At 30.8% G+C, this 15,783-nt stretch overlaps 1 protein-coding gene across 1 annotated transcript; it reads left to right on the forward strand.

Moving 5' to 3' along the window:
- The first annotated feature begins 3,061 nt into the window (after nucleotides 1-3,061).
- Nucleotides 3,062-4,393, forward strand: LOC114186815 (spermidine hydroxycinnamoyl transferase-like). Its single transcript, XM_028074844.1, has one exon. It carries the CDS (start codon nucleotides 3,062-3,064, stop codon nucleotides 4,391-4,393), a length of 1,332 nt encoding a protein of 443 aa, XP_027930645.1.
- Nucleotides 4,394-15,783: the final 11,390 nt, after the last annotated feature.

Raw genomic sequence — 15,783 nt, forward strand, 5'->3', positions numbered from 1 at the left:
AAACTTATTAGCGGTTCCTGGTACATACTCCTCGAGTGATTTCTCTTCGACTGTCCTTATTTGCTTCTCCAATTGTACAACATACTTTTCCGTGTTAAAAATTAAAAACCAAATAAGAAGAAAATTATAGTGTAAATATTTTCTGATATTTATTTGCTTGTTGCTAATGCATTAATACTAGGAAAATAATTTTAAGTTGTTGCTTTGGACCAAGTTGATGCTTTGTCCAAGACATAATTGTTATAAAGCTCATCAAACAATGGAAATAATTTAAGATGCTTCAAGATTTTCTTTTTATCGTGCAAATATCATCTCCGGCAATTTTAGTGTTTCATGAATATGATATGCAAACATTTTAACATTTAATGTATCATATTATATTCGAAGATAAAGAGTACTGTTTATGGGACTTAAATTAACAAATCTTCTTTTTATTGTCTTTAAGGCATATTATTAATTTGTTAATTCTTCAAATATTATAATATAGTTATCTCCTTCTGTAGTGGTTGCTTTATGTCCGAACAATAATGAAGTGCACATCTATAGGTCTGTTGAAGACAAATGGGAAAAGGTGTATGTTCTTGAAAAGGTATTATGCTAATATTTCTCCTTCTTTTTTCAATTAAAATAATGTTATTAATTTTGTACCCTTGCTTCTGGATTTGATGACAGTAGAAGATATGTAAAACTGGTCTTTTTGATACTTAATGATTAAAATGGTTAAGTTCGATTGTCAGAAATGATTGGAAGTGCAGTAGGAATGTTATAGAAACTGGACCAGAAACTCAAAAAAAAAAAAAATAAATAAATAAAAAAAAGAATGCAAACTCAAACAAAGGAATTGAGAATTGTGTATAGAAGTTTCAGAAATTCCTTTACAGACACACCCCTGGCACTTCGAGGGTCCAGGAATGTCCCACTAATCAACTAATTTTATCCCTCCCTCCCAAACATGAAAACACACCTATATTTTTACAAGTTTCCCAACACAACAACTTAACTAACAGATTTCACAGCTGTTTGAATTAAAACAAATAGCTGCATATTCCTTTTCCCTTGTTTCTTCTTTTGTGGACCTTCATAATAGGAGGCTGTGTCCTAACAGAATAATGCAATTTGCCTGCAATAAGTTGTATTATATTTTAGTGTATATCATATTGTTCTATGAACTAGTATCTGTGTCTAGTAATTTGATTCTTTGTCCATGGAATCAACTCTGATGCCAATAACATAATGATGGATTTTCTTTCCCAAATCCATTTCTGTTTATAATGGATTAACTAATTTGGTTGGAGATTTTATGAATAGTTTCATTTCTTGGCTTTTTTCTTCCTCAGCATGACCAGGTAATTTCTTCGATGGACTGGAGTGCAAGATGAAATAGAATAGTTACTGCATCCCATGATCGGAATTAGAACATAGACTTGTCACCCTAGGTCTTGGTGACTTTTGAACATTGCATAATAACAAGTTTAGATGCAAACCATGAGTTCTTTGTAGATATGTTTGGAACCTTGAGGCATCAGAATGGGTGCCAACACTTGTTATCCTTAGACTAAACCGTGCTGCTCTTTGTGTTCAGTGGAGTCCGAAAGGTATTAAACATGTTTCCATGGTTCTGTGGCATCTTAGCTACAATAAAAAAGAAACCTACTTAGTGTAGTTATTTTTGTCATTTTCAGTGGATATAACCCTGTTTCGTGCGTTATTCCCAGTAACACCTCCATGACCAATGGATTACCTGTCTTTTAGAGCATCCTGAAAATTGAAAACTTACCTGTGGTTTCATAACCGAGGTACTTCCTCATGGTTTTAAACCCCCTATAGTCTCTGCAGTTTAAAACCCCTATTAAATCCTGTAATGTCCAGTCAAATTTTTTCGATTATGAATATAAAATTTTAATATTAGATGTCCATCTATAATTTCCATCTAATATTCTAAATCGATCAATAATAATAAAAGGAAAATGGTTTTTTGACTACTAAATTTTGAACAATTTTCTTTTACAATTGTCATTTTCTAAGTGATTTTTCATTTTTTCATTTTCTCATTCTCAATATTCCAAAACTATTTAAAAGATGACACCTCATACGACCCCTTTTAATTAATGTCTATTTTAAGAGGGGGTTTGGGCTTGGCCTATTCGAGGGCCCAGAGTAAGCCCACTTTGGGAACCCCATTTCCAGCCCTAATGTCCTCACTTGTCTCATTTTTTAAAAGACAGTTTCTTTCCCTCCTTTGTAACACTTGAGAGCTCTGCTAGGGCACAAGAAACCTTCCATTTTCGAGCTAGCTAAGTCCGTTCTGTCTCCAAGTAAGTGAACCTTAGAACTTTCTTGTCCTAAGCTTGGGCGAGATTAGCAGGTTTCTCACATGTTCACACCTGCAACATCATTTTCAGCCAAACACACACTCTAGAACATATTTCATATTTATGCAGCGATCAACATTTCTTAAGCACCAGAAACGTAAAACAGATCAGGAATAAGCAAAATAACTAAAAAAAAAATCCTAACTTTAGCTTCCTTTACCTAGAAAACGTTAGAAAACGAAGGCAAACACTTAACCGAGGAACACCGCAGCTCCAGAAATCAAACAGTGAGCTGAAACGTGTATGCCAAAAACAAAATAGGGGCATCAGGATGAATCCTAACCCAAACCTAGGTACCCGTACAGGAAAAAGAGAAGAAAGTTCTAAGATTCACTTACTTGGAGACAGAACGGACTTAACTAGTTCGAAAATGGATGGTGTAATTATTTATATTATCTTAATTATTGCTGTTGTTGTGGGTGTTGGTTAGAAGCATCTCATAAGAACTTTAGACTTTATTCTATGTTAGGAAATATTGCCAGATATCATCACATGACTGCATTTAAACTTTATTAAATGTTAACAATTTTCGAGTTTTATAATTTGTAATCATAGATCTAAGATGTGTGACAGATATTTTATTGATAATGTATTTACACATAATCACTGAGAGCAGTTTTATAAGAGGCAAATGAGTAAGCTCAGAAGTAGACTCAGACACAGGCACATTGAAGCCTTCAACAAGCAAAATGGTAACCATTGTGGCTTCTCACAATGTCACTCCAAATGAACCAACTCCCAATGACCCTTTATGGCTATCAGATAGTGACCAAATCGGAAACCTACGCCATGTATCATGTTTTTATGTTTACAAAGCAAAGCACGACAAGAATGCATTAGAGAGGTTGATGAAGTCTCTTAGCAAGATTTTAGTGCACTACTATCCAGTTGCTGGAAGATTGAGATTGACAGAAAGTGGTCGAATGGAACTCAATTGCAACGCTAAGGGAGTCACCTTGGTAGAAGCTGAAACCACAAACACATTTGCTGATTATGGAGACTTTTCGCCTTCTCTATTCACAGAGGAACTTGTTCCCAAAGTTGATTATACTCAACCCATAGAGGACATTCCTCTAATGCTGATACAATTAACAACCTTTGACGGTGGTGAAGGCCTTGCCATTGGAACTCTTACCTCTCACCCTTTGGCCGATGCGACAAGCATGATGCCCTTCGTCAACAACTGGGGAAAGCTGACTCGAGGAGAGGAGCTAGAGCCTAATGAAATCCCATTTCTCGATAGAACACTGCTTAAATTACCACCACAACATTCCTCACCAAGTGTTAAACTCCCAGAATGGAAGCCTGTGCAGCAAGCACAAGAACAAGAGCAAAGGAAGAGAAGTGCTGCGTTGTTCAAACTCTCAGCAAAACAGGTGGAGAGACTCAAGGAGAAGGCTAATGATAAAGCTTCAAGTGAAGGGGTAAGACCTTTTAGCAGATTTGAAGCTATTGCTGCTCATATATGGAGATGTGCATCTAAGGCTCGTACTTCTGCTGAGAGTTCAAACCATCCAACTCTGGTTCGGTTTAGTGTTGATATTCGCAAAAGATTGAATCCACCACTCCCTCAGAACTATTTTGGGAATGCTTTGGCAAAAACAGTGACACCTAAATGTAACGAGGGAGAGATCATATCAAACCCTTTGAGTTATGCTACTCAGAAGATAAGGGAAGCAGTTTATATGGTTACAGATGAGTATATAAGATCACAGTTAAGTGTTATTTTAGGGCAAGAGCAATTGGATAGCATAAGGGCCTTTTTCATGGGACAAGGACATCTTTTGAATGTGCCCTATGCTGGGAATCATAACATTCTCCTCACAAGCTGGCTGGGAATGCCAATATATGAAGCAGATTTTGGTTGGGGAAAACCTATGCATTATGGTTTAGCAAGTGCATTTCAAGAAGATAGAGCAGCAATTCTTCCAAGCTCAGATGGAGATGGTGTTGCTGTCACCATGTTTTTCCAGACAGTACTTATGCAGCTTTTCAAAACATTGTTCTACGAGGAACTGTGATGACAGCTGTTGTGATTTCGAAAACTGCTTTGCAGATTATTTATTTTTTGTTATGTTAATTCTCCATGGTTACTGCGTATTTTTTGTTATGTTTCTTTCTTTTTGATATTATAAGAATCGGTAATGTTTATGTTTTTATTTTTTATTATTTCAAGTGGGTTGGATCGATCCCGAAATGGACAATGATATTTTAAACATGAAAACAAATTAGAAAATGATTTTTTTATTATTAAATTTTGACAACTTTTTTACGATTTTAGGTGACATCTTCTAAGTAGTTTTTTGTTCTTCTATTTTTTCATTTTCAATATTTTAAAATCACTTAAAAAATAACGCATCATGTTAAAAAGAAAATTATCAAAATTTAATAATCAAAATATTACTATATAAAATTTTACTGTGACGTCACTTGACCTTTGCTATATATAGGACGATTGATATCATCTTTAACCATTTAAGTTACTCATTGATTTTATTTCATTAGCTTTAATGTGGGAAGAGGTGTGGTTGTTTTTCTTTCACTGGATTACACTTCTTTGACTTTTTTGTTACTTAGAATATGAGGAAGTAGATAAGATTTGTATTGCATGTTAGACTAAAATTATAGTTTAAATTTTGATTAAATTATACTTTTAGTCCCCATTTTCGTAGTAAAATTTAAATTTGGTCTCTCAATTATTTTTTATCTTAATATGGTCCCTATTTTGGGAAATTTGACTCAATCAAGTCCTTTCCGTTAGTGGTGAAGTAACGGTGTTAAATGGGTGCCACGTGTCAGCTTCTGGATTTTTTGAATTTATTTATTTTTTTTTTAATTTTTTTTTAAATTTTGTTTTTATTTTTTATTAATTTTTTAAAAATTTTTAAAAAAATTAAATTTTTGCCACGTGTCAGTGACAGTGCCACGTGTCACTATTTGGGAGGTGTCATTTTCTCATTCTCAATTTGGTCCTTGTATTTTATCTTTTGTCTCAATTTAGTCCCAATTTTTGTAAAAATTATGCAATTTCGTCCCCCTCCAAATTGAAAAAAAAAATTATAAAATGTTATACAAATATTTTTATTAAATTTGATTTTTTTATTCAAATTGATATTTTTATTATATATTTTCAATAAAACCAAGTTTCTTTAAATTTGTTTCACATTAAATTTTACTTAAAATTGTTTTCAAATTTTAAATTTATTTGTTTTTTATTGTTACATAAACTAGTTAATTTTTCTTAAATTATATAATTTTTATTTTTATACTAACTAAAATATTTGTATAGAAATTATTGAATTTTACACATTTTAAAAATATGCAATTATTTAAAATATAAATTCAAATAAAAAACAACATTAAAGTATAATGTAATAAAATATCAATATAATTTAGGAATTTTTTTATTAACATTATTTTCTATTAACAACTTTAAAACAATTTTAAATAAAGTTTAACGTAAAATATAAATTAAAATAAACTTAATCTTGTTAAAAATATTTACTTGAAATATCAATTTTGATAGAAATATTTGTGCATATTTATATAGAAATTAAATTTGGTTTCAATTTGGAGAGAGACAAAATTGCACAATTTTTATAAAAATTGGGACTAAATTGAGACAAAAAATAAAATACAGGGACCAAATTGAGGATGAGAAAATGACAACTCCCAAATAGTGACACGTGGCACAGTCACTGCCACGTGGCACGATGTCTGCTTGACACGTGGCAAAATTTTAATTTTTTAAAAAAATTTAAAAAAATAAAAATAAATAAAAAAAATTCAAAAAAAAATTCAAAAAAATTCAAAAAATCCAGAAGTTGACATGTGGCACCCCATTTAACACCGTTACTCCACCACTAACGGAAAGGACTTGATTGGGTCAAATTTCCCAAAATAGGGACCAGATTGAGATAAAAAATAATTGAGGGACCAAATTCAAATTTTGCTACGAAAATGGGGACTAAAAGTATAATTTAACCTTAAATTTTTAAGGAACCTTGATTGAAATGTATTCAAATAGAGTGGTTGTCCTTAGTATAAGTCAACACTTATTTAAAAAAAAAAGTGTATCATTCATGTTCCATACTCAATTTATTATACAATACGTTAGCCTTGATTCTCTCATTTATTTAGGTAGTTGATGTATTTTATTCGAGTAACCTATATATCTCTCCCCAGGTATAAATATTTGAATATTCTAATAAAATGAAAGTGATTTCACAATTTTAAAAAATAATTAATAAATATTTAGATCGGATGACTTGTATCAAATATAGGTGGCTCACCTTTGATTTCTGAAAGTCTAAAGTTGTGAACCTTTAATAATATTTAAATCGCATGAATCCGATCAGTTATATCTATACCGTATTTTCAATACATTAATTAACCCATCCATCAAAATATATAGTTTACAACACACTCACACATACTAAATATTGTGAATGATATTATTTTTCCCGATAAGATAAATGATGTGTATTTAAGAAAAAAAAAATTCTTGTGTTAAGAACTAAGAAGAAAAAAAAAGTAGAAAGTCAAAATTCATAATAATACGCTTATTTGAAATATTTGCGCATGTTTCAAGGAGAATTTTAAACTATCATATATATAAATATATAAAATGCACTAATATTGATTACAGTAACGATGATTTGTCATGCTAAATGTAGTATTTATTTATTTCCTACACCTTCTATTTTCATCTACTTTACCAAGTTTTATGTAGCTTTTACGTTATATAAAAATTGTATATTAAATTTTATTTTTAACTGATTTTTATAAAGAAGTATGCAAGCATAAATTGAATTATTTCAAAATAAATTATATTCAAAGTCAACATTATGCAAATTCTTCAAAAACATTAAGTACCACTTCCTTTGTATTTAAGAAGAAGTGATAAACAAGTCTAAAATAATATATACATTAGACGACTACTGTATTATTTAAAACATTAAGATAATAGACTTATAAACTTTTTATTTATACTAGTATACACACATGAGCTGTCGCGTCTGTGTGTACGTATTTCTTAAATATATATGACATTATATTACTAGGTGATAATAATTATAAAACAATATATAATATATAAAATAAAATTATATTTATTAAAAATAAAATGAAATATATCAGAAAAGATGAGAGAATAAATGTTGATAAATAGAGAAAAAGAGAAGAGCAAAGATAGAGGATTTTATGAAAAAGTTTGTAAAAGTAACGGTCAATTTTCAAAAATTTAATAAATAATTATATTTTAAAGGGTAAAATTGATATTTTGAAATGTGGATACAAAAGAGGGAATGCTCTTTACATGTTTTACAGGTTGTTATAGATAGTTTTTATTCTACTTATTTTTAACTAATACAAATCTTTCAACTAATTTTTAATTCCTTAGATTTAACTATCGGATATAATATTGAAATAATAAGTAATGAATATCGATTCTTTTCTTTATTAAATTATTATTTAGGGGCAGATTTTAAACATTAACTATGTTTACATGGACAATGATATTTTGGCCACTAAATTTTAATAACTTTCTTTTACAACATGATGTATCATCTTTTAAGTGGTTTTGGAAGATTGAGAATGAGAAAAATGAAAAGCTACTTAAAAGATAATACTAAGATAAAGTTGTCAAAATTTAGTAGTAAAAAAATTGTTTACCTATTTATATTTTAGTCCTTAAAAAATATTACATTTTGCTAATTTATATTTACATTTTACTACATTTTACTCCCCAATTGGCTGTTTGATCCGTATCAGACACCCATACAATTTATCTCTGAGAATAATATGTTGAAAGTAATAAAATTGAATGAAACCATTGATCATTAATAAATTAGAAATGAAGGAAACAAATAAAAATATCCACATTTGGATCCTGTTAGTATACAAAGAAGAAATCTATAAGTCTCTTCCTCGTTTTTTAGATTGTATATCACTGGTTTGCTCAGATCCCTATACAAGTACTTCATCTGAAGCACCCTTAAAATTCTGTGGCCCATGAAAGAGAGAGTCTTCGCCTTAGTGTTTCTTTTTATACTTCGTTCCCTTTGTTTTCAGAGTTTGCTTATGAAATTGGAATTGGGGTTTTCATGAAGCAGCGTTGAACTCGATCAGTCCGCAAGATTTGGATCGAAATAGCGGAGTCATTGCCGTAATTAACGATCATGCAATAATTTGGATCGAAACACCGACACCAAAGTCACATGGGTACATGTTGGTTGCAGTTCGAAGCTGCAAGAGTTTTATGGCAGCAATTCAAATATGAAGTATGAGAGATGTGAAATGGAGAGTGTAGCAACCTCACGTATCAAGAAAAATTAATTCCACATATTTCGTGGGACTTGCATTGCATCTATTATGCCGTGAAGAGTTAAGTTTAGTTTCATGCCCGTGACTTGGGTCAAATTGTTCTCTGTCGTAACCTAACTCCAGTCTTGTACATTTTAATCACAACACAGCCAAACTCTTTATACCCACTTTTAGAGCATTGTTGTTCGAGTGAAACTATTTATCCTGATAGATTATGGTGTGTTCAGCCTTTTAATATTTAACTTTTGCACGTGTTTGACAAGAGAAAAAGAAATAGATTGGTTGAAAGAAGAAGGAGAAAAAAATAGATGTAATTAACATCATGTGGATTTTAAAAGTATTTAATTTAAGAAAATACAGAAAAAAAAATGATTGTGATATGACGTGAAATAAAAATTAACAATTATAAGTAATCTAATTAAATGGTTAGTATTCTGTGTGTAATGTGTTATTTGGTATTCATCCTTTTCAATTGGGTTTTATTATTTTACATTCAACACATTTTTACATATATTTTATATTTATTATTTATTATTTTAATGCAAACATTTCTTACTTGAATGTGAAGATTTTCAAACTAGATTTTTGCAAGAGATTGTATCTGTTTGTGTCTCTTAATGCATTCCCCTAGACCCTATCGAGGAGGAGAGACTGAGGAATGAATGTTGATTTGAGAAAGCAGGTGGAAGGTATAGAAGATGATTTTATGGGACTGGACATATCGATTCTCATGATGATTGTGTTGATAGTTACTTACAACAGACACAAGCATCTAGTCAGCAAATAAATCCAGAGGAGATTATTCAACTTTGGATGCGACTAGCAACTAGTGGGGAGAAAATTCATCAAGTGAATTCCCAATTTCAAACCAAATTTATATGATATAGAATGTTATTGGTGCAATCATTAACAGCCAAATATTGAACAACAAGGAAATCAAGTGCAGGATAATCAACATATGGATTATTTGTGTTAGAGAACTTGCCTCCTAAGCAAGTCGCATGAAGCATGCATGGAGGCGCCTAGGAGAAGCTTGGTGACCAAGCTTTGTGCAAAAAGAATCTAGATCTTTTAGAAATGCACTCTCCTTTTTGTGGCTCAAAGCTAAGCCTAACTCTACTTTGGTCCAATTCACTTTCAAGACCCAAAACCCCTCCAAAGCCCAATACATGGTTCAAAGAAAATCCTATTCTATTATACCTCAAATTAAACCCTATTCTAATATTTACAAAGTCATATATAGGCTAGGTTTTCACATCTTCCTTGACTCATGTGAAGTTCATCTTGTTCATTGTATGTGCATTTGAGGTTCATTCATCTTGTATTCTCATAGCTGTTGTCGATGTTGTAAATCCCTCGGTTAAAAGCATCTCATAAGAAGTTTAGACTTTATTTCTATGTTAGGAAATATTGCTTAGATATCATCACACGACTGGATTTAAACTTTATTAAATGTTAACAATTTTCGAGTTTTATAAATTTGTAAACATCATAGATCTAAGATGTGACAGATATTTTTGTTAAGATATGTCAAATATTGTATTAGTTATAATTTAGGCATTATTATCTCTGTGAGCAAATTTGTGCACTCATTCCTTTAATAGATGAGGAATGATAACACTCTTGTATATATATATATATATATATATATATATATATATATATATGGTATCCTAAAACTGCTATTATTAATGCCAATGGGATCTCATTTCCTATTGAAGGTGTAGGTACTATATCCCTCTCTCCCTCCTTATCAATTTTTGATGTTTTATTTGTTTCTACATTGAATTGTAATCTTCTCTTTGTCAGCAAGTTAACCAAATCACATTCTTGTGTTGCCTTATTTTATCCAACCCATTGTTTTTTCCAGAACATCCATTGCAAGAAGAAGATTGGCAGTGGTAGAGAGAGAAGGATTGTATTATCTTGAAAATGTCTCACAACAAACCCATAAAGGAACGTTGGCTTGTCTTGCGAATGAACACATACACGATAAAAACAAAAAGAAAATTTGGTTATTGCATAGAATTAAGATTGGGACATCCCTCTTTTGGTTATCTAAAAAAATATTTTCATCACTATTTCATAAATGCAATATTTCTGATTTTGTTTGTGAAACTTGTGTAATGGCAAAAAGTCATTGTGTTGTGTTTCCTTTAAGCAATAAAAAAAATAGATTTTCCTTTTTCATTAATCCACACAGATGTTTGGGGCCCTGCTCCACAATCTACACATAATGGAAAAAATGGTTTATCAGTTTTATTGATGATTGTACTCGGGTAACTTGGGTGTATTTGCTTAAATATAAAAGTGATGTGTGTAATGTGTTTCATTCCTTTCATCATATGATAGTTACTCAATTTAATACACACATTAAGGTCATTCGATCAGACAATGGAGGGGAATATTTTAAGATTGAGTTAATTGAGTTCATGAACTCCAAAGGCATCTTACATCAAATTACATGTCCTTATTCACCACAACAAAATGGGGTGGTTGAGAGAAAAAATAGACATATATTAGAGGTGACAAGATCACTTTTAATAGATGGTAATGTTCCATCTCATTTATGGGATGAGGCTATGAGATCTGCAGTTTATTTGATTAATCGAACACCTTCTAGTGTGTTTAAATTTCGAAGGCTTTTAGATGTGTTGTCTGATCATTGTATCATTCCTTCCATAGTCTTTTTACTGCCTCATATTTTTGGATGTGTTATATATGTTCAATTACACCCACATCAACACACAAAACTTGAAGAATGAGCTTTAAAATGTGTTTTTGTTGGGTATGGATTAACTCAAAAAGGCTATTGTGCTTACCATCCACCATCAAAGAAATTTTATATCTCTATGGATGTGACATTTAATGGCCATAGTTTTTCAAAAGATAAATATACACAGTGGATTTGGAATCCCGATCATATTCCCTAACACTAATATTACAAATAAAACCATCCCTGCATAATAAACCCTGTATTGTGATACAACTTATAATCTATTCAGGATCAAAACATTACAAAATATTGTCTAAAAAAACATTGTTCACCTCGGAGTCTATGTATAACAACATAGATAAAAACAATACATAAGACATTTTATGGGGTCTATACAAAACAAAGACAAAACCATAAAGTACAATGAACATTTTATGAATAACATGCTACAATGGATATGTCTAAAAAAGATTACCGGTCAAAACTTACCTTCCACTAATTTCTTTCAAACCACACTAAAAAACATATCTTCAGGCCTAAAAAAGTGTCATTTTCCTTTGCGAAAAAACCTACATAACTTAACATCATAACAAGAGAAAGGAGAGATACTAACAACAAGGGTTAGAAAGAGCAAGATAGAAGAAACAATACATAGAAAAAAACTTTGTTTTTAGCACGTCATTTAAAATAAAAAGTATAAGACATGAGAAAATTAAATAAATAAATAATTTTGGTAGCCTTTAGATTCAGTTGTTGGGTATACCATGGTGCTAATTCCTTTCTCGAGTTTTCGAATGCATGAGCACGTGAACTTGTTTCCTATTCCTTATAATTTTGGTGCAACGCTAATTTTTGTTTAGTTTCCACAACACATGTAAATTTTGTTTCCTCTTGCTTTGGGGTGCATACTCACATGTTTGCATAGGCTATATTTACCAAGGTTGGGACATTCTCAGTCCTCTTCTTGCTACAACTTTTATATTTTTCATCAGTCTTAATTGTTTTCTTTCTCCTTGTCATTCACGTTCTATAGTCATGAGGGTTGACAACCCATTTAATTGTTGATTTAAAGGTTGTGGCTCAAATGTGCTCTTTTCCTTTCATTAACAAAATCACAATTCTCCAAGTATCACGTTGCTGAATCTGTTTTCTTTCAAGAATATTATACTCACGATTCCTTTCTCTGATTTTGCAAGCATTTTATTTCATTCTTTATTTATGTGTGGGTACTTGAAAGGTTTCCATAAGTGGTGGGTTTGCATAGAGACAACATGAGTAAACCTTTGGGCTAAAGAGGATTAGTGGCTTGGTACATAGTTCTCCATGAATAGTTCAGGGACACATGGATTTACGAAAGTGTATTGTTTGGGGATGCATTAAAATCTGAAACATATATAGTTGTGGTGGTGTTTGAAGCATAGCAGTAGGGCTTGTGTTTTCACGTTTTTGGGTTCTTTTCTTCTTTAAATTCTTTTTGATCATTTAGTTTAATTCTCTTCTTTTACATGGTATTTTGGTTTCCTTTTTTATTTTTGGTACAGACCACATTAAATGCACATTCGTAGATAGCTTACACTTTTATATAATCTTTAGTTTTGATGGCCCACGTGCTTTTGCTTCTCTTCTTTAACCACATATAATGATGATGATTGTAAGAGAGAAAATTTAATTGTTCACTATTATCATTGCTTCATTCTCACTTGATAAAGTTTAGCTTTTTTTTTTTTTTTTATATCACACTTTGGTGTGATTGGTGCATTAATGTTTGATCAGTGAAAATCATGGGTCCACCGGAATTGCTTCCTTTTCCTTTCTTTGCTATCACTTCACGTAAATGCATTAGTAATTGTATGTGGAATTGTATATAAAGGAATATATGAGTTTATATATGTTAACAGGTAGTATTAATATCATGGTTTTATTTATTATATATATATATATATGTTTGGTTTTGATATTAAAAACAAATAAAGTATACATATTTTATATATAATATATATATATATATATATATATATATATAAAATATAAAAGGTCATGAAATTTAACCCATCTCGAGGGGACCGCAATGGAGTATTCACAAATTTTAAATGTTGATGTTACTACGATTAAACACATATATTTGTATTCTGAAATTGCATGCCTTGAATGTTGGTTTATTAGAACATGTGTTTCAGAATACATAAACCAGTAATTTTGCGTTACTAGTGTAGCACCTGGCGGGAGGGGATTGGACCGCCAGGCGATAGCTACTAACAGGCAGTTTGGAACCTGCTTTCGTCTAGCGATGAGTGTGAAGTGCCAGGTGGTTTCGGGTGCAGAGTTGGATTGCACAAGGATTCTACACGGCTTTGGATGGTGGTCTTGATGTGATGCTTTGTTGGGACCCAGTTACGAATGTAACTTGTATTGGGGTAACACGTGGCAACTCGAGGTTGTAGCCTAGTGGTTTTGGAAGTCCAGTGGAGTGTGCGAGATCGTGACTCGTACGGATGGATCCGGAAGATTTTCCTCCTCGGTATTATTTTGAGAGCACCTAAGCTAGAGGTTTACAACATTTTCTCTAGCCACCTTCCACTAGCCTAACTTCTAGTCTAGTTCTCCTTTCACCACTCCAAATTTCATTGCTACAAGAGCCTTAAATACTTGTCTCCATTCCATTTCCGCTGCCTATGGAGTTTCTACCACCCACCACACGTTGGAGCTCCATTACTATGCATGGTGAGATGAGAGGGTGACACACTCCAATTTACGAAATTACACCCCTACCCCCATATTTCAGTTTCCTTGCACTTGCACGTGAATCAATCATTTCTCCTTATTATGTAAACAACATAATAAAAATTAATAACACAAATAAAAATTTATTATGATTATAATAAAAGCTTATTACTTCTAAAATTACTATTAAAAATAAATAAAGTCTCCATGTAAATAAATTATTTCTCACCTTACATATTAAATTTATTTTTATACCAAATATATTGTATGATTCATTTTTTTTATAAATAATTTTTTTAAATTTCAATCATTCAATAAAATATATAAAAATAATTTTAAATCATGTATATATCATTTTATATTACTTTTAACAATAGGAACATTTTGGTAATCTAATTTTTTTATTTTTTAAGAAAAATTAATATGTCACATTAATCAATTCAGTCACAAACTTTCACAAATTTCATTTTCTAATCCACTCCAAAATCGTCTCCAAATTCCTTAAAAGAAACAACACCAATTTTACTATGTAATCCTTCCGATCTCTACTTCTCACTCTTCATGAAATCATTCATCCAAAAGAACACAATCTTAGATAAAACTTTAAAAATAATATGATAATTTATAATATATTTTATAATTTTCCCTAATAATATTTTTTTTCTTTTTTTTAATAATATTTTTTTCCTTCTTTCTTTAATTTTTTAGTAATACGTTATATTATTCTAATACAACTCATTAAGTATAAAAAAAAGGCATGTGTCATAATAAAACTAAAATCTGTTATTTGTAATTATGAGGTCAAATAAAAAAATTAAAAATAGAAAACATTAGAAGTCGTATATGACGAATACGACTTTATTTGGATTTTGTTCCAAACGTACAGGTCCAAGAAGTTGTCGACGAGGAATATGACTTTTTATCCCAAGTTGTCCAATTCACACGACTTTAATTTTAAATACTTATTTATTTTAGTAAAATCGTATAGGTAACACATTGCTTGTTTTTTTAAGTCATATAGGTTTGGTATGACTTTTTCATATTCGTAATTTAAAAGAAAAAATTGTACATTTCAATAATCATCATCTATAATCGACCATAAATGGAAAAGGCTGCATAATCACATGCGGACCACAATTGCTTAGTAGTTGAGATGCAAGTGCAAAACATAAAATAATTTTTTTAAACTAAAAAGAATGACGTACCACTGATGTGGTTGGTGGATTAATTCAAAATTTGATCAATTGACACCAGTTTTAGGTTCAAAGTGTTGCGGGGTATTCACTAACCATATTTAACTTTATATATCCTTTGTTTATCTATTTCCACTGATTTTGTTTCTATTTTCTTTCATCTCATCTCTTTTTTAACAACTTTAAAAGGGGAAAACATAAACCAGTCCTAGGTAGCTCTCACGGTAAAAATGAAAATTGTATATGGTAAATTTTATACTCATAATAATATTTTGATAATAAAAATTTAATAATTTTTTATTATACTTTGATTTTTTTTAAATATAAAAAAATAAAAATTATTTAAAAACTGTCACTTCAAATTATTCTTATTATAAGAATAAGTGGTAAAATTTTAATTGTTAAAAAATTATTTTCTAATTAAAAAACTGTAACATAAATTACACTGCTTTCAAAC

Source organism: Vigna unguiculata, chromosome 6 (genome assembly GCF_004118075.2).
Source record: "Vigna unguiculata cultivar IT97K-499-35 chromosome 6, ASM411807v1, whole genome shotgun sequence".
NCBI lineage: Eukaryota > Viridiplantae > Streptophyta > Magnoliopsida > Fabales > Fabaceae > Vigna > Vigna unguiculata.